Source organism: Oryzias latipes, chromosome 14, assembly GCF_002234675.1.
Source record: "Oryzias latipes chromosome 14, ASM223467v1".
Classification (NCBI taxonomy): domain Eukaryota; kingdom Metazoa; phylum Chordata; class Actinopteri; order Beloniformes; family Adrianichthyidae; genus Oryzias; species Oryzias latipes.
In genome coordinates this window covers 1,025,185-1,048,950 of record NC_019872.2, presented here as the reverse complement: position 1 = coordinate 1,048,950, position 23,766 = coordinate 1,025,185, and the positions used below count along the sequence as shown (strand labels likewise).

At 39.3% G+C, this 23,766-nt stretch overlaps 1 protein-coding gene across 2 annotated transcripts in view; it reads left to right on the top strand.

The window, feature by feature from the left end:
- Positions 1 to 23,766, top strand: part of pknox2 (PBX/knotted 1 homeobox 2) — a 106,399-nt gene that overhangs the window by 63,659 nt on the left and 18,974 nt on the right. The window contains exons 3-8 of one of the 2 annotated variants that reach the window (XM_023962255.1): positions 2,823 to 2,929; positions 7,765 to 7,901; positions 8,465 to 8,476; positions 18,862 to 19,033; positions 20,389 to 20,574; positions 20,729 to 20,861. In XM_023962255.1, the coding sequence (XP_023818023.1) occupies positions 2,843 to 2,929; positions 7,765 to 7,901; positions 8,465 to 8,476; positions 18,862 to 19,033; positions 20,389 to 20,574; positions 20,729 to 20,861 (727 nt within the window). In that variant the 5' untranslated portion in view covers positions 2,823 to 2,842. The remainder of the gene's footprint in view (positions 1 to 2,822; positions 2,930 to 7,764; positions 7,902 to 8,464; positions 8,477 to 18,861; positions 19,034 to 20,388; positions 20,575 to 20,728; positions 20,862 to 23,766) is intronic. The other variant, XM_023962256.1, reaches the window with a different exon arrangement.

The following is a 23,766-nucleotide window of genomic DNA, read 5'->3' as shown; positions in this document are numbered from 1 at the left end:
TGAGTGGTGTATTTTTTCTGATTGGCAGGTTGTCTTTTTGCCTTGAAGGCTTCATTTATAGCCATGCACAATCTAAAAGGTGATGTCAGAGAATATCCATATGTTGTGTATATTTTTATGATCAAATGCTGTTAGTGGTGTAGTGCTTAGCGCTCCCACCTCACAGCAAAAATATCATTGGTTCAAATCCTGACTGGGACCTTTTTGTGCAGAGTTGCATGTGTCTCCCCGTGGATGAATGGGTTTTCTCTAGCTTCCTCCCACCATCCAAAAACATGCTCTAAACTCTCTGAATCCCCCCTGGGTCTGTGCGTGTTGTGAGCCTGCGACAGGCTGATGACCTGTCCTGGGTGTACTCTACCTGCACTCAACAGTTGATAGGACAGATTCAAGCAGCCATGTGACCCCAAAAGGAATACAGTGGGTTAAGAATATGGATGGGTGTTAAGGAGCATTTTCAGAAGTACATACAGAAGTACATTCCTGCTTTATGTCCTCTCCACATGTTTGTGGCAAATTTCTCTGTGCTTTGTGATTTTGAAACAAGATAATATGCAAATTTTAAGAAAAAAGGCAAAAACAAAACATACTAGACCCCAGAACTCAATCAGGTTGTTCTCCACAGTAATGCTTGCTTGTCTTAAGGAGGAAGCGGCACACATTTAAAAGAGATACAGTTCTAAAGATGGACTCACCTTCAAACCAAAGCAAATACCAAGGACTCAAATGGTCTCCATTGTCATCAGATCTCAACCCAATAGAGAACCTTTGGGATGTGGGGGAACGGAAGATTGGCATCATGGATGTACAGCCAACAAATCTGCAGCAACTGCGTGATGCTGTCATGTCAATACGGACCAAACTCTCTGAGGAATGTTTCCATTACCTTGTTGAAGCTCTGAAGTGTCCAGTTTGTGTATATGAATGTTTATGGAGCTGAAATTACAGGGACTGTCTGCAGGATTTGAACTTTTAAATGAAAGAGGAATGTTGCTCTGCAAGGGCTGTGTTTTATCATTGATTCCTTTTTATTTTCTATTTTTTCTGTTTTCTAGTCTCATTGTTTGAATGTTGTGTCTTCTTAGCAGCCACGTATTGCTTGCTTTAGACCAATCCATGGGCATAGATTGATGATTACCTGCTTAAATTAGGCAATTGGAGGCTTGTTCCTTTGAGGAATGCTGAAACTTGAATAACCACCTAAAACATTTTGGTAATTGGAATTGCTTTATCTTCAGTCTCATCAATTAATGTGTGATTTTCCATTTAATCACTAGCACACTTGCTGCATTTGCAATTAAAATTAGGACTGATAACAGAGAAGATGTCTTACAGCTGATACCACTTGGAATGAGAACAGAAACCGAAAGATGCAATCAAAGAACTAAATGACTCCCAAAGACATGCACATGGTACACAAACAAGTGTGACAGCACACACCACACACAGCCACTGTGATGAATCCACAAACGTTTAGACAATGCTTGGCCGTCTATACAAGAATTAGCAGATTTTCCTCCAAAACCCCAAACTAAAAAGTGTCTTGACATATATCATCAGCACAGGCATCCATACTCTGTTCTGATGACAGACGGAAGACTTGATCTGGCTCTTGACCATGGTCTGGATCACTGTAGAGGATATACACTCACCAACCGATTTATTAGGCACACCCGTCGCGTTAAAAATGTCTAATCAGCCAATTACATGGCAGCCTTTCAATGCATTTAGGTCTGTACACATGGTTAGAATGATCTGCTACAGGTTAAACCGAGCATCAGAATGAGGAAGAAAGGTGATTGAAGTGACTTTGAATGTGGCATGGTTGTTGGTGCCAGATGGGCTGTACTGAGGATTTTAGAAACTGCAAATCTACTGGGATTTTCACCCACAACCATATCTAGGGTTTACAGAGAATATAAAAAAAAGAGATAATATCTGGTGGGCATGACAGCCTACCTGAGTATTGCTGCTGACCATGTCCATCCCTTTATAACCACATGTGTACCATGGTGGTGTGCATATGACAATAAACCCTTTGAATCTTGAATCATCTAATGGCTACTTCCAGCAGGATAAGGCGCCATGTCATAAAGCTGGAATAATCTCAGACTGGTTTCTTGAACATGACAATGAGTTCACTGGACTCAAATGGTCTCCACCGTCACCAGATCTCAACCCCATAGAGAACATTTGGGATGTAGTGGAACAGGAGATTGGCATCATGGATTTTCAGCCGAAAAATCTGCAGCTACTATGTGATGCTGTCATGTCAATCTGGACCAAACTCTCTGAGGAATGTTTCCTTGTTGAATCTCTGCCACCATGGATTAAGGCAGTTCTGAAGGCAAAAGGGGTCCAACCCAGTACTAGCAAAGTGTAAAAGTGGCTAGTGAGTGTACATTCTGATCCCTAGGTCTGACCTTGCGACAGCTGAAGAATTGGTCTCTTTTTCTTTTTCATCACAGTTGGTCTCAAGACCAGTGGATGATACAAATATGTTTAAAACTCATCCATTTGTTTTCAGTATCATCACCGACCTGCTTCTGTGTCCAATTTTTGTCTTAACGACTCAATTTTTAAAAAGCTCTGCTTTGTTTGTCTCTGTACTTTCCTTTATTTTGGGTGCTGCAAAGAACAAACTGAGTATAGAAATGACAGCTTGCAAATAGTGAGACGGTGGGATTTGAAGTGTGTAAAGATCCCAACTTTGATTGTTTAGTCTTAGCAGCACCTGGTCGCTGCAGATGTTATAAAACTGATCCATGCCTCATTTCTTGCACTAACTTAAGGTTTATCTCCATTTATGTCTTATTTTTCAGTCTCATTGTAAAGCTGTCCCATGATGAAACATGTGTCCCCATCACCTGCAGTGACAATGATGGCCACCCAGAGTGTTCCTCCACCATCATACCAGGAGAGCCAACAGGTGAGAACACTGTCCCACAGCAATGGAGCAGGTCCAACACAAACATTTTGTTCAAAACCCTTGTGCTATCCTAGGCACTTTAACATTGGGAGTTGGGTCATTTAGACCCACTAGACAGAGCTCTGAACCTTTTTTCTTCAATGATTTGTGATCTTCACTGGTGTCCATGGATTACATGAAATATTTCCACCTTTATCCACCTTTGTCATGGTAGGGAGGACACGTCAATGGAAGGGTGGGGTCATCTAAGATAGCACAAGGGTTAAGTGACAACATGTCTTTGTTTAGTGTTTAACTCCTCTTACTTGGGCCTGTTTCTATTTGGACATCATTTTCAGAGAAAAAACACAGATTTACAAGAAACAAAGAGCAAATTTGATTTCTTAAAGAGTTTGAATCAAACTTTATTTACAGACCCTTTCCAAAAAATGTGTTTCTGAAATGTAACTTCTATATCTCTGTTGTATACCCTAACATTGTGTTTGTTGTCATAGTTCTGCTGATGACCCAGTTTTGTATCGATGTGTCTTTTAAATGTAAATGTACTTTACACTGTATTTTAGATTTAAAGTCATGGATGGAGGACTTACTCAGCTTAACCTTCCTCTTATGTTACGGGTCAAATTGAGTTGTTGTTAAAAGAAGTTTGAACATCTGGGAAAAATAGTTAAAAGTATTTTTTCAGCATGAAACTTCTTCTGCTTGCCTTAATTAGTGTAATCAAGATATATTATGAAAATGGTTCATCTCACATATATGCAACCCCCCCCCTGCATGTTTATATCACATAGATGATGTTCGGGTCAATTTGACCCGGCAGTCAAACTGAAGGTACAAGGATGTCTTATTATTATTAGTTTTCCTTTTATTTGCAGCTGTGAGACATATTTCAACCCAATCACACACATAGACACACACACACAAACACACACAGGTGCATAGTTGTTATGACTTTTGACAGGAACCATTTATGTTCTTGCGGGAAAACTCAACCCACATTCAGTGATCACTCAACAGGGGAGGGGCAACAAATTTAAAAGATTCTCTGCATGGAAGTCCTTCCAACATTACACTCTTTCAGGCAGACCTTTAGAAAATGAGCAGCAGAAGCAGAAAGACGACAGTCCAGGAGGCTCTGGAAGTCATCACTGATCATGATCAGAAGAAGACTATCTTGAGCTAAATTCTGATTCTAATGATTCTGATTTTGAACCAGATGAGGGCATTTTTATTTTTGTTCCTCCAAGCAAGACATTCAAATCAAAGAATGGTGAAATACATTGGTCTTCATCCCCAAATATGCGTCAGACAAACCTGTGTGCAGAAAACAGAATAAAGACAGTGCCAGGGCCCACTAGGATGGCAGTGACTCATGTGACCATGTCAATTCATCCAATCTAATTCAATTCACTTCATTTCAATTCAGTTTTATTTGTATACCCCAAATTCACAACAACAGTCATCTCGATTGGCTTTGTATCGGTAATTGAAAAGTAAAACATAAAATAAAAAGGATCATGAATACATAGAATTCTATAAGAAAAAACTAAATTGAACTAACTAAACAGACTAAACTAAATGGTCATCCCTGCCCATAGACCCCCCTTCGCGGTAAGGAAAAACTCCTAATAAAAGAAACGGATTCCGGAAAAAACTAAGAAACCTCAGAGGTGTCCACATAAAGGAGGCATCCTCCCCCAGGACGGACAGGCGATTCACCAGAACTCATAAAGAGGAATTAACTTATCTAACTCTACAGCTTCATATTTAAAATCCAGCAGACGAGCTTCATCCAGATGGAGTTGGGGGGACAGTCAGGGACGCGAGATGAGCCGGAGACAGGATCCAGGTCAAGACAAGCATGACCTGTGTGAAATGTGCTAAATGAATTTGCACAAAGCACAGTGTGATGACTTGTCACTCTTGTGCTGTGTAGATGTACAGACACACACACAACTTCATATTGCAATTGCTTGTTTGTTGTATTGTGATTTTGTTTTTTTCTGGTTCACAGTGAATTTATGTAAAACAATTTCAAGATTATGTTTCACTGTTATGTAAAACTATTGTATTTTATATGTTATTCTTTCAAAAGTAATACAGTAGTGAAAAATTAAAAAAAAAAGTTAGAATATGTATATATTTTAGAAAAAACGAGTGAATTATCAAATAATTGAACTACTTCCTGTTAGTGGTAAAGAACGGCATTTTAACTAAGTTTTTGAAAGTATAATTGGTAATGGAGTCAGTGATGATATATTCACACTGCTTGTTAGGATTTTCTGGGTTTCAGACATTTTTTAATTAATAAAACATGGACCGGGTCAAATTGACCCAGGAACATCATCTCCGTTCCTCACAAATGAACATAACAGGAGGGTTAAGGACCAACCAGAGGTTTTAGGTGTTGGTATTGAATGCAAGAGAGAGATAAGGGGGCTGTGTTTTTGCTCTGTTTTATGCTGTCAATCACCTTTAGAAATTTCCTCTCCACATGAAATGTTGTAATTGTACATACAATTCATCTTACAGTTTTGTACAATTGTTTCCAATCTAAAATAAAATTCTCCACACAATTTGAAACATTTTACTTCAAGGAGCAAAATACTGCCACAGGTTTACACAACATTAAACACAATGTGTGCATCACTCTTTTTGCGTGTTTTTTGAAACTAAACAAAACCGATAAGGATTGTGCGGTTACTTCCTTGGCATTACAAAGCCCCGGATTGCCAATGGCGACACAAATGAACAAACTGGAGACTCACATCCACAAGATTGGGAAGTACGTGTGCTAATTTGAAAACACAATCACCACTGTGCCAGGGCAACAAGAAGGTAACATCACCCTCTGCGCTGCCACCACACACAATCCACCATGCAAATCTGGGACCCTATAAAGCAAATCTAATACTTGCATTTCTTGACAGATTGCACGAGAATGTCACAACATTAAGCCAAGCGGACCAGATGCAGGACATTGTCATTTGGGACAATGTCTCATTCCATCAGCTGCTCTGGTCCAGAATGGGTTCCATGATCACCCTTTATTTGGAGTCCTCTACCTTCCCTCATACTCCCCCGTCCTGAATCCAATCACAGAGTTGTTTTCAGCATGGCGGTAGAAGGTATCCGACCCGCGGCGCCTCATTCACGCCATGGAGCAGGCATGTGATCAAATGGAAGCAGCTACTGTGCAGGGGTGGATTTGGAAGGGATCATTTTGTCATCCAAACGATCCCTTACATAACAACATCTGGCCCCATATCTTGCACATGCTATTTCCTAAAATTCGTTTTTTTACAGTTGTGTTTTTAATTTATCACAGCAGAGTGAAACTGTCTGCAATAGTGTCTGATCATTGAGGACAGCGTGGGTTAAAGGAAAACTATTAGCATTTTCACAAATATGATCATATGTTTTGACTGAAGTGTGTCATTTTCCAAACAATCCAGGAATTCTGCAAATTGGGTGTGCTGTTTAGATGATTCTGATTATATTTTGAGAAGTGGAACCCGGTTTTTGAAATTATGTGTAAACAATTGGGAAAAAAACTGTAACAAAGCATATTAAAATGTTTATCTGTCTCCAAAGAATTTAAATACATAACAAACATTTAAACAAATATTTTTTTATGTTAACATGTCAAGCGAAATTGGGAAGCAGGATGTTGCCTAAAATGTGTCCTTTTTTTATCATCAGACATTTTTCTTTTTATGTGTAAATCCCCCAACCACTAGTGTGACCTAGTCCATTCATCTTTCACTTTCTATTTTTCCAATTCTTTAAATCAGCATCTTCAATGGTCATGAAATCAAAGAAAATGAACAATTGCAAAATTCCAATATGTCCTACAACTTCACCGTGGCTGAAGCCTTTTATTTTGGGCAGATTTTCCGTTAAAGGTCTACTTGATTATTGTTATTTAGTCACCCAACCTTCCTTTTTTGCATACCACCCATGTCTGCTTTCACCCTGAGGATTAGTGCCAAGGGAAAGCTCCCCAGCACCAGCTTGCGCCCTCAACAAATGCAAATGAGGGCTAGTTAAGTGTGAAGAAGCTAATTTATTTCCCAATTGGTGCTGGGATTAAGACTTGAAGCTACCTCCCACCCCACACTAAATTAAAAAATAAAAACCAAAGGGGGATGGGGCCTTTCAGGCTCATGCCTACACAGAAAAAGAACGAGGAAAAGGGAGAAAAAACCCCACAAATGGACATTGTTTGCATTTCATAACAAGTTTTCAGGTACTGTCATTCAAAGGGGAATAACTATTCTTATTAAGGGCCACTGTGGCATGTGCTGAGTACTTTGACAAGAAATGGGTCAGTTCAGTTGCGCTTGTAAATCAGTTACTATAACTGTAATGTGTGGATGCCTTGTTTCTGTAATAGTCGATTCATGAATCTGACTCTTTTCTTTTAGGTCATCATCAAATAAATGTTACACCTGGTTGCTTTTTATATTTGAATTGGAAAATGTATTCCTGACTATCAGAGAAAAAAACTACAAATCCCACAGCCCCACCCTTTCACATCTGGTATCAGTGAAAAGCTCCAAATGTCGTCTATAGTTACCAAAAGGAGCTCATTGAGTAGGATGCAGTGTGTACAAGATATTCAGGTTCAAGAGTCAAGATATTCAGCAACTACATTGTAGTTACTGCCATGACTAAACAATTGAGTTTGAAAAAAATGTGTTTTGTCATCACACACCGCAATAAATCTTAGGATTTTAATGTACACAAAAGGCCCAAACGTTCCTTAACTGACAAAAATGTTTGGCAGTAAGACAGATACTAAACAATTTTGTGTTTACTTTATTTACCACCAGATGACGGGCACCACTCCACAGAACAACAAGACGACGCAGGTCCATATCCCAGCTGCCTCTGCAGCAGGAAACAGCTCTGTCAGCGTGACCCTTGACACCCAGACCCAGCTCGAGTCTGACAAGAGGGCCGTTTACCGGTGGGTTCACCGTCCTGTCAAGTCTTTTGTAGTATCTTGACACAAATGTAATTTTAGTTTATGAAACCTGAGCGTAAGTAGAGAGAATTGTCTTTATATGGGCATCCATGATGTTCCCGTGACATTTGTCTCAGTCTGGTGTTACATTAGTCACATAAGCCTTGAGCTCCATTCAGTCTTGAATTTTCCATCATTGATATTCTATTAATATTAATTATTTGATTTCTTTCTGCTTTAACAAAGGCTTTGAAAATGAGCTTTTATCTTTTTGTAACCTAACATGACAGCTTATAAAATGACTTTAAGGTCATTTTAATCGGTGTCACTTACCAACCAAAGAGCACTTTTGAGTTGATAAAATAACTTTTTTTCTCAATTAAGTGAAGTGTTTTTATTGATCTGTGTGAAGGAACCAACACGGTTTTTAGCTAAAGATCAGGTTCATTGTTGAGATTGTACTTCAAAGTGTTTGAACTCTTCTCAGGCAGACACTAATGTGAGGTTTCGGTAGGATAGGAGAGCAGTATTGTAAAACTTTATTCATTTCTCTTTCACGCCAACAGTCATTTTCAAAGGTAAGGATCAATTTTTAGATGACCGACTTCTTGAGAATACCTATTTTAATATTTAAACTCTTTCTTTATAAAGGAATTTGAAAAACCTGTATTCACAGCTGTTTCTGCAGAGACTTTACTAAACATCAGCAAATATCAATTCTGTGGTAAGATTTTCATCTTTTTAGTTACATGGACGCATTCATCTTTCAAAAAATGCAAGAAAGCAATCCCCTCAGCATTTAGACATAGTTTAAACCACAGCAGCATAATTCTCCTATTAGGGTGTCCAGTTTGTAAAATATTGTGGCAACCAACAATTTTGACAGCCAAATGAAAGTTTGCCTTTTTCACACAGGCTTTCAATGTACAGGTCATTCTTTTTGTGTCATTGGTTGTTACAACTGCATGTCTTTTTAATGATCAAATTGTATTCAATTGTTGAATTCAGTGAGTCAAAGTTATTTACCATTTTTTAACGGTTGTAATATGTAGATGCAGTGCTTGCTTTGAAGATGCTGCTGCAGAAAGTCAGAAGCATCTCTGCATATTGTCTTGGTAGGTTGAGAGAAAGTCAGTGACAGAAAACCGCACTGTTCCACTCTCAACGCTTATCCAGAAGTGTATTCATAGACCTGCCGCATGTGGGAGGAGCTACCGTCAAATGTTTTTTGCCTTATGGCTACATAATAAGAAACAAAGAGGATGTTTAGAGGTCAGGTTTCTTTATTTGAAGAGCTGTACAAAAGCCTCAGTAATCATGTCTCCATGGTTCATTCGATCATTCAGAGATTCTCCTGTACAGTGAGATTCATCATCTACTGCAGGAGCTGCATCTGAATGATGGCTGTTTTCAGCTGTACCTCTGTCTCTCTGTGACCCAGTGTGACGACTTGCAGTCCCGTATTAGACAGAGGGAGAAAAAAATGAAAATAAGAAATAAGATTAGAGGACCTTTTTATTATTGTCCCCATACAAATAAGAAACAAATCAAAAAGCTTCAGCTTCTCCTCCATGTTGGTTTTAGACTTCAGCTACTGTTAACATCATCAACACCTCACTGCCAAAGCAGAGTTCCTGATTGGTAGAGGTGACGCAAAGCTTCACCAAAGTTAAGATATTTGAACGCTGGGAACATTACTCCATGCGGTAAAATCGCACGGTGGACCTGCAGAGAGCTGGAAACAGAGTAACAAAGGCTACCATCAGTAACACACTATGCACTACAAAGGCTTTGAAAGTCAGCTCTTATCTTTTTGTAAGCTAACATGACAGCTTATAGCATAAGTTTAGAGTCATTTTAATCGAGGTGTCACTTATCAACCAAAGAGCCCTTTCAGTGGACTCAAACCCTGCAGTGCCAGACGTGTTCCCCTGGAAAACACTGCTTCTTTTTGGGCTGGGATCCATCGGGTGGGAACTGTGAAGGCTTGCGGGGCGATCCGGGCCTCAATAAACTCTCCGGTGGGCCGGAATGGTCTTCTGCCGGGTACATGACGGGACAGGTAGCGACTTTCTGGTGACAGAATATGTGCTGAGTGTATTTAAACACGCATGTGCAGTGACGTATGTATCAGAGGACGCTCGATTGGCTGTTCAGCATGCCAATCACGTCCAGTGCTTCTCTGTGAGGATTTTGATTCGCTGACGGATCTACCCTCATGTCCTTGAAGATTGACCGTGAAGTAATGAGCGTAGAGGAAAGAATGAATGGAGCCATGTATGGTCAGATTTTGAGTGAAAACCTCCTTCCATCAGCATTGAAGATCAAACGTGGCTGGGTCTTTCAGCATGACCAGGATCCCAAACACACTGCCCGGAAGACAAAGGAGTGGCTTCGTGAGAAGCAGTTCAAGGTCCTGGAATCCAGTTTCCAGATAGATCTCAACCCCTTAGAAAATCTTCAGTGCAAGCTGAACATCTATGTTGAAAGTCCAGCGACAGCCCCAAAACATCTCTGCTGTGGTTCACCTTAAATCTCCTCAAACTAAACAGCAACAAAACCAGATTTTTTTATGAGCACCAAGTCCACATTTAGTAAACTCATTAACTCTGTCATCCCCGTCGACACTTCCTTCATTTTTCCCTCTCCTTAAATCAAAGAGCCACTGCAATGAAAATTGTGTTTTTGGTGTTTTAACTTGATGGAGGTCATAGATAAAGAAAATTAAGATTAAAGCGGTGTTTCTGATTATTCCTATGTTTAAATTGCGGTGAAATTTAAGAAGATAAAACATGCAGTTAGAAGGAGCTTGTAGCGGTGATGCAGCTGCAGTCAGCGGCCCCAAGTCTCTCTGCTCTGCTCCATTCTGATAATCCACAGTCAGACAAACAGATTCATGTTTGTCTTTGTTTTCCTCGTCTGAGCTGGAATCTGGATCTTTTTGTTGCTCCGCTAACGTTAGCTGGGGGTTGTGAGCTAGCAGTACAGCTCATAAACTACAGGTGTCAAACTCCAGGCCTCGAGGGCTTCGTCTTTTCCATCTAACCTGCCATTCAAACTTAGGATGATTAGTCATAAATTAAATGGAAAATATGTATACATCCACAAACTCTTGTAGATAATTTAATATTTATCCTTAATCCTAATTAGACATAGTAACTCTTCTGCATACAAAACATTAAACACATTTAAACCATTAAATATTAGGTTTGTCAACAGGAGTTTAATTAATTCCCTGAGAGGGAGAAAGAGAAATCCCACTCCTGTTTTGCTTTACTCAACTTTGATTTTTCATTATTTTCATTCCATATATCATCCGTTCCTTAACTTATCAGTTATTTATGCTCTACCAACACAAATGCTGGTGAGTAAAAAAACCCATAACTATTAATAAATCAAATGAGAAAGAAGAAGAACATTCTAACTGTGTATTGCTCATGGTTGAGGAGTCCACAGCCGGCTGCAGTTGTGTAGTGAGGCGTGATCAGGACCTTACGGTGTGGTAGTGAGGACTTGCTGTGGGGTCTTCATGTTCAGGAGGATTAGCAACTTCACCAACATGGACTGATGAGACGTGATGATCCACAGCTGAAATCCTTCATTCTTTTGGTGTTCATTGTCAGCAGAGGACATTTAGACTGACTCGGTTTATGTTTTGTGAACTAAAATAACTGCACAAATCTCTTGTCATAAATACAATTTCCCACAGTGAAAAAAGCAATAAGAAACAAATAACTCCTCATTTTAACAAGTGAGTTCTGCCTGCGTTGTGGGGGCATTTGAAGGGGCTGAAGTCTTTTAAAAAAGAAAAGCAACATCTCTGCTGTTTGCCTCAATTATTTTGCTGAGGAAGTCTGTGCAGACTTTAATGTTGTTTTCGCTAATTGCTGATCTCCTGCTTTACGTGATGCGTGCTTTCCTCTCCCCGTTTCTGTGCCTGCTTTGTTATTAGCAGCAGAGTAAATGTGTGATAGGGTAATTAGTCTAATGAGTTGTGGCATTTACTGTAAAGATCAGTCTGGATTCTCTGCATCTTATTAAAAAGCCAATGAAGTCTTTTTCTGGGGTTTTTTTCTTCTACTTTTTGTATTTAATGCTCCATTTGAGGCAGATGTGGCTCAGGATTTACATTAACATTATGTTGACCTTTTTAATCCAATCAGGAACATCCTGGTGATTTTCAGATATAATTTGTGGCATAAAGATTGGTGTTGAGCAGCAAAGTTCTTCTTCATAGGTAAGCAATTGCTTCACTCAGTTACAGACAATGTTCAAACTGGTCAAACGTAGCATGTTTTTGTTAGCCAGAACAATTTGTACTGTTTTCCCTAAAACACCAGATCTTTGACAAAGAGCGCTCAGGATGGAGCATGCTCATTCACCTGTGGGTATTTGTTTAAAGCCCCCTCATTCTGGTCAGCTGAGGATTTAATGGTTGTGTGTTTCTGTGGGATTGGTGACATGCATGACGAGCTCATGCTTCTACATGCAGTTATGTGAGGAAATGTCACGCTCAACAGACAGGAGCTTTTGAAACCTGACGTGCCTGAGCAGGATGGTCTTTGTGTTTTGTGGCTCTGGTGGGATGCACCATAAAGGGACTTTACCCTCAGAACCTCTGTGAGATGAGCTGTGCCTTCCATTTTTTGGCAGGTCAGCTCCTGAATGCAGAAAACGTCTCTTGCTTTTATTGGCCGTTTCTGTCAGGTACTCTCTGGAATTTGCCCGCGGCTTATGTGGATTAGAAAAAGCACAAAGTATACTTTTTTCAATTAATCTTTTTATGTGTGAACAAGGTGTGCTGGTTTGAGGCAGAATTCTTAAGAAACAAAATAACTGCTGTCAGACAGTTTCTGTAGATCAAAGGAGAAACTGTTTAAGGAAATGTTAAGTGCATTTGTGTTGGAAATGTGGACTGGCTGAATTAAAGTTTTTCATTTCACAAAAAAAAACTAAATGGGTTCAGGGCCAAACAACACATAAAACTTAAAAAATACAAACAAAATGAGATGCTGTTGTTCAGATTGTGCTGGAAAAGCCTGTGTGCGTGTGCGCCACACAACACCATACAGCTTGTGTTCCAGACATGTAGCACAGGGAAACAGGAGCCGTGTTGTGAACAAACGCAGCATGACTGCTCCGCAAACTGATTTCTAAGGCATAGGCCTACTGCAGGCCTGATTAGCCTGGCAAACAGTGGGGAACAGACTGTTGGGAAGGGACCTCTGTCCTTCCTGCTCTGTCCGATTCTCACATATAGTGTTATGAACACTCTCCCTTGATGGATTGTCTTTTTTTTCTTTATTCCTCAGATTGTTCAGTAGTTTAAGAGGTTACCCTGGCAACGATGAGATTTGGCATGTAGGTTTAAGGCCTTTGCCCTTTCTAGACTCAAGCACACAACTTGGTCATAAAAAATAGGTCAGTACCCCTGTTTAAGTTTCAGTAACAAAGTTTTTCTTTCAGAAAATTGTGAAAGGGTCTTTTTTCTTTGTTGCAGCAGTCAGACATCCACATTTATTTTAGATTAGTGAGACACGTCTTGATGTGAATAGCTCGACTTTTCATATACTTGCAGTAACTGAAAAAATAAGTATTTTCACTACCTAACGTGAAACAGAGTGAAAGCTAGATTTCATGTTTTTCTTAACCCTTTCAAAGTAAACTATATCCCTATATATAATCGTATAGGATCTTTGGCACATTAAAGAACAAATTATTTATGAAATATGACTTATTTTCGTAAAGTCTTTCCTACTCAGAAGTAAGATGACTCGATCTCTGAGGCTCCGACTTTTGCTCTTTGTGGGTGCCGCCCATTTCATGATGTCATTATCAGCGCGTCTGTGTTTCTACCATGAAAACAAACAACACCCAAACTTGTATATCTGCCTTTATGATCCCCTGCATTTATTCCAAAAATGTGGCAGCCGGCTCTGCTTGTGCCTTTCTCTGATACGTTTAGGATCCTCCCCAAAATGCCGTGCAGATTTTTCACCAGAATGTTCTTTGGTGTATGCCAGCACATTAAATCTAAACACTAAAACGCATAAGCGTTTCTTGGCCATCGCTACACTGGCTCACATTATAAATACCACAGACACCCGGCGTCTGCACAAGGAACCCGGCCGCTACTAAAGACCGGCGTCCTGAGTAAGGAACACGTGTTAGACCCGGCATCAATTGGAGACGGGACACAATTGGAAGATATTTGGTATTGTGTATTTAAAAGGAAAGTGTTTGCTGAACACCGCCAGTTCAGTGGAGAAAGTGGGCGTGTGTGTGAACCTGGGGGGCGGTGCTAGCAACACAGACAAGGGGCTGTTCCCAACTCTACTGTATATGCCCCCTTATGAGGAACCGCTTGTCTTTGTAGATTGGGAGGGGCTGGTGCTCAGAGCGCAGCTTTTTAGTGGAAAAAACATGATCAAAATACCACTTTGGGGTTGTTCATAATAAGGAGTGGACATAATAATGAACTTAAAGCTCCAAATGTTCATTTTGAATGGGAAAGGCCCTCTAAAACACTCCAATTTCACCTTCGCTTCACGAAAACCAAAAGGTTTAGTTATAAGGAAGGAAAATAAAAGCTAGGTGGTGTGAAACTGAAACATAATTCACCGTCACAAATCATGCAAGAAGACATTTTTTGGGGTTGGGATTAATCCGGCATCAAGCTAACCAATCCAAACAAAAGAACTTCTGTAGGAAACAAGAACAAAACTGGAGATTTCAAATGTGCATCATTGTGCAGCTGTTTGGGTAGAGAGGGAGAAGAGTGAAAAATAAAGCAACCAACAGATTAGAACTGAAAATCTGTCTGAAAGGGACTTGGTTTCTGTTGTAAGAAGTGCAATAAAAGTGGTTCAGCTGGGTTCAGTTTTGGTTAAAAGATCTTCTGGCCCTGCGACAGACTTGCGACCTGTCCAGAGTTTACCTGCCTTTACAGCAAAAGCTGGGTCAGGCTCCGGCAGCCCCGTGATCCTAAAAGGGACACAGCAGGTTAGGAAAATGGATGGATGCATATCTGCTTTTGTTATTTTTACTTTTATTATAACTTTTTTTGTTGCCTTTTTTGTTCAGTGACTTATTTTAGATTTCACTGACACATAAAACTGCATCTTTAAACAAAAGGAAAAGAAAAAAAATACCCAAGAAAAGGAGTTTGTGTTTTTCAACCTTCTGACCCCCAATATTTTCACTTGAGGATCAAATTTCAAAACCAAAGTATTTATTTGAGTGAATGGCTGAACTACAGTGGTTTTTAATGTTCCAATGTTTGTCCCTCAAAGAAATCTTTTCCATCTGTCTATTTATGTAGCAGTGAAATGTTTAAATTTAAATGTTTCAAGTTAATTTAAATAAGAGGTTTTAAAAATAGGTTGTGACAAATTAAAAAAAACACAGTGGCCATTTTTTGAGAAAGATCTTGTTTCAAGAAGGTTTGAATGTGACTTTCTTTAGAAATATAAACTTCAGTTGATCTGCAAAGGTAATGCTGACACAAAAGCGTTTTAGAAAGTTTCAATATGAAGTCGCCAAGTTCACTTTCATGAGTAAAACTTCCGCTCAGAACCAATGATCAAGCAGCTCTCAGCATCATCTGTGAGTGGCCTCTCTCCCTGGGATTCTTTGTTTTGGGCTTTTTGTCAGTGACCCAGCACCAGTGAGAGAGGCTGCGAAGGCCGTGCTGACTCCACTCACCGGCTGTTCCCTAAATCGTTCTTTTATGGCCCTTGTAATGATCCCCCAGTCGGCAATATCCATCCGTCGCACTGCAGATGGAAGATGGCGCTCTTGGTAGTCGACACGCTGGTGCTCAGGCTGGCTGGGGGAAGTAGTCAGGGAATGGAAAACACACATTGTACCATGCAGTTACACAGGCACACGTACATACATTATGTTCAGGTTGAAAAATGCCTGCCTTTTCACACTCCATCCATCTATGCTCTGACTTTCATTGAAAAGGTTGTTGAAGGACTTTGGCATGTTCTGGAGATGGAGAGACTTAAAGGGGTCTTTCTCTACACGTTTTACTTGAAATCCAAGTGTTCAGTGGACTTCAAGGCTTAACTGATACTCTTCCAGTATAGAGGCGAATGTTACAACAATATTATCTGAAAAGGTTTTGTGCCACCTGAGAAAGTCATGTCTGTTTTGGGTCAGTTTACATCTCTGAGGCTGTGCATTTGAACTTTTACATGCCGTACAGTCGTGCTCACAGAAGATGTTTTTTCAAAGCAAACAGAAGAATGCCAGACTAACTGGATTATGTCCAACGGAATCAAAATAACAACAAAATCGTGTTACACACACATTGCATTATGCATCGGCATTAGATGGACATACAAAAGCACACAGTTAAAAATTGGGTCCAATAAAATTAAATGAAATAAAGCCAAAAACTGCCATCAACTTTTCTTACATCAATCGAAGAAAATCTTGACGCATAACAAAAACCCTGAATTTACCAAACAAAATAGTCTCGGTTTTACACGTTGGTACGGGTCATTTACGTACTCACTGCATGTTGTGTCGTACAGCACACATCTGGTTTTGCTAGCTAAAACTGAACCTCGTGGCGTGTTAGCACTAACGCAAATTCCTAAAGAAAGGAAAAAAAACGCACTGAAACAGCCTGCACACTCTTTCTGGTCACTCACTTTAGATTTTTTCCCCCCACAGAGCCTATTCACAGGCAATATCCCTCCGCATGAGTTTTCTTTTATCCTCTACATTCTGCGAGCATAGCGCCCTCTACTGGATCAAAACAGTATGATTCCTTTTAACCTGGGTTACACTAACAAAGTGTTTTTTTTCGTTGTCTAACTTTCATTTTATACTTCTTTTATTTTAGCTTGGCTACCATATTATGATGGTGTTGTTTCCCTTTCTGTCCAGTAGGAAAGCTTTCACTCTACAGCAGATAGACTTTGCTTCTGTGTCTTAGTGATAATGTTGAGCAGACCATACTGCTCAACATTATTTTTCATCTGAATAATTCTTTGTTTCTCTGAAAGAATCCTCCAAGAACAATGTGACACCAAATACCTCAAACGGCTTTGGTTTGGAAAGCATCTAGCCATTGCCCTCCTCTCTGTCTTACCCCATCTAGGTTTTTTTCTAGCTAACCACATACACAGGACAGAAGGCTCTTCTCTGTGCACATGACCCCTGTTTAGTATGCCGGCCACGTCTGCAAGAAGGAGTGGCATTAAATTGGGATCAGGCAGATTAGAGTATATTATAGACATCTATTAAAGGCAGCAAATGAGAGCCATGGGTTAGAAGCTCATCAGAAGCCCTTTCTTGTGTTGTGTCAAACCTTGCAATCAACATTCACACATGAAGTACAGGTATGAGGAGGAAATCTGATCATATTCAGGAAATGAGATAAGGTTAAACAAAATAAGCTCTCCTCTATGCAGGTTTGTCAGAGATTTTACAGACCTCTGAGGGGGCCACAGGAGTCACGTGGTGGTCGCCTTTGGTTCAACCACGGGGTATGAATCCCAGACATTGGTCCAATTCACTGAGAGTAGGTAAAAACAAAGAACATTGCAAAAAGCTGTTTTAAGATACCTCAAACATACTCAAATAGTGTGAGCTTTTTGTTATAGAATTCGTCCCTCCACAATTTTGGCACCAAATGTGTAAAACAAACCCACAGAAACATTGTTTTCCAAAAACGTAGCAAAAACTGAGTACAACGTGTGTTCTTGTCTTTTACCTTCGGACAGAACATTTAAGAATACCAATTATTGAATTAAATAAACAAGAATTTTCTTAAAAACAATAAAGGAATACAATAGCATTTAGTTACACATTTAAAGATAAGAATCAGTGTGAAGATACCCAGTCTTGATGTAGAGCACATGTGTCAAACTCAAAGTCCACGGCCAAATGTGGCCCGTCATGTCCTTCTATATGGCCCGTGAGAGCATAAAAGTTTTTTATCTCATAAGATATTTTTTTTTGTTGATTGCATATTAATAATGTGTAGCTGCTGTTGTAATTATTCAATGTTTGCAGGTTTTATGTGTGTATGCAGACAAATTGTTGCATTCAAACCATCAGTTGGATGCGAAGCTGTGTGCAGCCTTTTTTTGTCAAATGTTACACGTGTCATACATGTTCTTCAGCTCAGTTTTATGTTATTTTCCTTTATTCACTTGGACAGTTTGATCCTTGGTTAATGGAGCTATATGTGTTTTAATAAGCAGACAATATTTAAAAGGATTTATGCTAGAATAACAAGCAAACATAAGTTTTCTATGCAACTGTAATTATCACTTTAAAAAGTTATAATGAATAAATACTGAGTTTTTTACATTAAGGAGTAGTTACTTTTACTTTTTATTACATTTAGTTACATGTATAAGTTATTTCTGGCCCTCTGAGGACAACTGCTATGCTGATGTGGCCCTCTGTGAAAATGAGTTTGACCCCCCTGCTAAAGAGGATCTCATAATAATAAAAATGCATTAGCTGTAAAATAAGCTTCCTGTTGCTGCTGACAGTAGTGAATCATTCAACACCGCTGACCACAACACAGAACTACAAGGGTTTATTGTGTCAGTTAGTGATGGTTAGCCAAAGAGTTGGTAAGCTCTTTCATTCAGAAGAACAGAGGTTCTTTGGAGTGATGATGACTGCGATATGCGCCCCCCTGAAGAGAGTACCTGGAAAGAAATGAACTCCAGCCCCCAATGCGCTCTATCTTTTTCTTTATGGTGCTTATGCAAATCAGCACAGATATCAATACCAGGCCTTGTCGGGACTCTAACGTGGGTTCAAAGTAATGTCCTAAAAAACAAGTACTGGTTTCCTCAGAAGAGAAAGGAAATAGGACTAATCTTCCAATGTTGAAGGGATATTTGATAAAAGAAATGCTTACAAGGTGTATTTGCATAAACATGAGAACCTCTTGAAACCAGTGCTGGTACTTTCTGTTTCTCCTCAGACATCCATTATTCCCCCTGTTGGGGCTTCTCTTTGAGAAGTGCGAGCAGGCTACACAGGGATCCGAATGCATCACCTCAGCCAGCTTTGACGTAGACATCGAAAACTTTGTCCACCAGCAGGAGCAAGAGCACAAACCTTTTTTCAGTGAAGACCCAGAGCTGGACAATTTGGTGAGCCAGCAGTTCTGTTAAAACGGTGATTGATTGAACTTGTGTAACTTGGAATATAGGCTGTATTAGTCCACTTTTTCTGTAGGTGAAGGAAAACAAAGGAATATAGAATGGCTAAATGAATTTAATTTAACTTTCCTTTTTTAAAAATATTTTTTTATTCCCTTTTGGAATGGGAACTTTAGAGACATTGGTCAACAAGATGAATAAAATGTGAAGGGTGCTTTATTAAAAACTATTTATTTTACCTTTTAGAACAATATGGCAAACGTCACAAAAAGGGGGAAATAGCTAATCTTCTCTTGTGTTATAACAGTTATATAAATGATTTAAAAAATTAGGCTTCACACAATAGACATAGTAAATTTACATTTTCATTCAATGCCTTGCTGTTACTAGCAGCTTTAAGTGTGCATCAGATGCATGGACTGCCACTTTCTTCTGTGTTCTGTTGCTGCCAAAGACAGGAAAGAGTTTTCAAAACTGCAGTTTTTACTATGATGCCTTGGAAAGACCGTGTCGAATGGTCAATCAAGTCTATGCATTTGAGTTTTATGAGGCACTGTGTGTCAGCATCCCTCCCCAAAGAGGGTTCTAGGCAGTTTGCAGGGTAGTAAAGCTACAGCTTGATTCATTTTCTCCTCTGACAAGCACTTTTGGGCTGTTTTGTTGACCTTCGCTTGTGACATTGAAGACTTTTGCAACAGTTCAGTTTAGGTTGTTGGTGGTGGTGGGCACCCTGAACTGAATGTCATTGGTCAAGTTAATGTTCATATGCAGTAAAATATTGACCAGAAGGACACCTTAGCAGAAGTGCAGTCAAATCCTCACAATTTGAACTGACTCTTAATTAAGAGTATTTGGATAAAAGAGAATTACTTGTGGTTTTTCTTACAGCACAAAGTCCTTATTGCCCCACTAATATGACTTCTTTTAGTAATAAGCTATGTTTTATATAAAAAAAATCTCAATAATAATTTGGGCTCATTTACTGCCCAATGTTATGACAAACTCAGCACTGTGGAGCAGCTCACACAGTTGGCTGAAGAGCAGAAATGTTTTCAGTTTCTGGATGACAGAAATCTGCCCCTTTAACAGGTGAAACTGTGAAATATCACATATGTGAACTGAAATATCTAAAAGCTCATATTTTGGATAAAAAAAGGAAACAGTGTTAGTAAAATCAATCTTTGAACTTTAATTTCTAATCTGTTTAAAATGAGACTTTCTTTCATGCAAAACAAAACTCTATATCAGTACAGAGTTTATCCTATCTCTGAGTCTGTGACCACGTGGAAATTTCTGAGCTAAGCCAACATGACAGATGTTCTGACATGGCTCTTGATTTCTGTCAGATGGTAAAGGCCATCCAGGTGTTAAGGATCCACTTGTTGGAGTTGGAGAAGGTCAATGAACTCTGCAAGGATTTCTGCAATCGCTACATCACTTGCCTCAAAACCAAGATGCACAGCGACAACCTTCTCCGTAATGACTTTGGAGGTCCCTATTCTCCGTCCCACACCAGTCTCAGTTTACAGCAGGTCAGTCACGAACACATTTTAAAAACATACACCTTCCCCAGCTACCATCATCACATGTTAGCCTACATGTAACAGAAAAGTTAAGCTTTTGAGTAGGAATTAAAAAAATAAAATCGAAATAGTTGTCCAATGGTGTTTCTTTTATTATCTCCAGGAACTAATTCCGACCTCCTCTCCATCCATGACCTCTGTCTCCAGCTCTGCAAACCCTTCAGGGATTGTGGTGCCAGAGGGTCTGCAGCAGAGCAACATTGCCATGACGGCCATCAATTCACCAGTGGTGTCAGGTAGACATGGGACTGCATACACGTGTGTTAAAATGCCCTGACAACAGAAACGTTTTAAAGTTTGTGCTGGAGCTATGAACAGGGGCGCAACTACCTAATTGCATAGTGGTATGCAGACACATTAACCTCCCACACACACACACACACACACACAGACACACACACACACATAAATGCACATAATATAACGTCCCATCCACCCCTCCTAAGGCTATCTAAACATCCACACCAATAATGTTTAGATGGCTTTCATTGTCCTTTTGGCTGTTATTGTGAATGCAAAGCAAGAATTTCCTTTAATGCATGAAAGGAACAATGAATCTCACATAGATCAGTTTTGCCCAGCACTTGGTTTCATATTATCTCACAATTATCTACAAACAGCAGGAAAGCAGAACTCCAGTGACTATACAGAAAGAGAGATGGTCCTAGAAAACAGTGTGGCATGTTCAAAAACAATACACGGGTCTGTACCTCTCTGTTCTTCTCTCTCTTCATCATCAGTTGATCGTCTCTCTTTCTCTTAATCATCATCATCATCAGAACCTCTCTCCTCATTTGTCTCTGTTGGGACTGACTTGTCATGTGTCTCTGCACTTGTTTTCCCAAAATAGGTAAACAGGTGTACAGCTGAAGATTAAACCAGAATGAGCATCTAGGTTTTTGTGACTTTAATAGTTTAATTATTCCTACCTGAAGTCATCTCTGCTCTCTTTAACCCTTGTGCTATCCTAGGCACTTTAACATTGGGAGTTGGGTCATCTAGACCCACTAGACAGTGCTCTGAACCTTTTTTCTTCAATGATTTGTGATATTCACTGGTGTCCATGGATTACATGAAATCTTTCCACCTTCATCCACCTTTGTCATGGTAGGAAGAACACGTCAATGTAAGGGGGGGGGGGGGGGGTCCATCTAAGATAGCACAAGGGTTAATATCAGATGCACCAACCTCATGTCTGTCTCCTTCACCTCTGGTCTGTGTTCTTCTCCACTAAATCAAATGTCCAAGCAACAATAATTTCATGTTTTAAATAAGTTAAACATCTTGCTAATGCATGTTTTTTTTTAATTAAGAATACTATTTGAAAATGACTGACTTGGTCTGAACTGGCTTTGCCCTGAACGTCCACCATCAGACCAACCTGTTTCTTTCCTCCGTCTGTCCTGATTCTTTTTCTCTCTTCTCGTCTTTCTCTCCATCCTCACATCTGTGTGACATTAACTTTGTGTTGGGAAGATTTTAAAAGAATACAGAGACTAAACTATATGTAAAAATGGAAACATTTTGAATTTTAAATTATATTTGTGTTGGATATCAGTTAGTGGTGGGACAGAATAGCATATATTTATTTATTGTTGTTAAACATCTCCAAATGTTCAACTAAAATCCAGAATGTCATTCAGCCAAAGTGATATTAAAAGCAAAATGCTGTAAACTAAATAGTCATTTAAAACATAATAATTATCCAAACTTTTAACAATATAAAAAAAAAAAAACACCATCTAACCCACCATCACACATGCTTCTCCCTTCTGCCCACAGGAGCAGCTTTTGTCATCATTTAGTGCTGTTTCAGTCAAAGGATAAAAACTTTTTCAGTGTTTGGTACATCTAGGTAAAGAAATTATTTATGTCTATCTGAAACAAAATCAGAACAAACAAGCTCCTTTTTTTTGTCTTCATGATTATTGATACTGTAAGTCCTGCTCAGTACAGCAGCAAGACACTAGTGACCATTTTACCATAATAGATTTAGCTAGGGAACACAAGGCACACATTTCTATGGTCCACAGATAAATGTTGGTGGTCTGGCTGCAGTTTATTATGCCGTTTTAAGGGCTTGAACCCGTGACCACTCCTAACCACGCTTATTTACATTGTTCATCATGATGAGATATGTAAGACTCGGGTCTGCAACGACGAATGCCGCGTGTTTCGTCAACTTTCCTTAATGTTTAGGGGGTGGTTTTGGGGACCTTATTTGTCTTGTACCTGTCACGAAGCTGTGAAAGTGAACCAAAGTCGTGAGAAAGTTGTCGTTGGGTCACAAATGTCCACTAAGTCCACTTTACCATTTTTCGATTGGAAATCAAAGTATAAGCTATCCCAGTAAGCACCGCAACGCATAGTTTAACACCGTTGATTCTCCAATGCGAAGACCACGTTTTTCAATGGTGAAGCAAACATGAGCAGACGGCATGGGCAGTGCCACCCTTTGAAGTCCCTACTTTAGCCTGAATAAGTCCAAGCCTCCCATAGCAAAGCAAAACTGAAGATGAGATCTCGTTTCTGTCACATTTACGTCTCCTAGACATAAATGAGAACTGTTTGAGACTAAACTGCTTTTCTCATTCTTCTCAAACATTTCTCCTGAGAAATAAGTCTCACAATGAGCACTGTTTGAGATCTCAAAATTCTCTCACAACTGTCTCTTCTCCAGATCTCAATTAAGAGAAAAATGAGCCATATTATGTTGCGCTCAAGTATGTCTCAATTTGATATCCTTACTTCAAATTCCTATCTCAGTTATGTCTCAGTGAAAGACATCAATGGTTCTGTCTCTCGTTGCTCAATAATTTAGATCTTGTTTTAGCCTTTTTTTTTTTAATTGTCTCAGCAAAAAGAAAAATGAGAGTAGTACAAGACCTAAAATGAGTCTCATGATGACACCATTACAGTTCATCTCTAGAAAATAATATTTATTTATTTTATGTTCAACTTAAAAAAGTTGTTTATTGCTTACACATTTATATAACTCAATTACAATTTCAAGAGAAAAGAAGTTTAATCATTTAGACGGTCATGTCCTCAAAAGACATATTTTTGAAACTTTTTAAAAAACATGAAATTTCAAGACAACGTTGCAGTGTCGATTTAATAAACTTTTCTTTTGACTGGTTA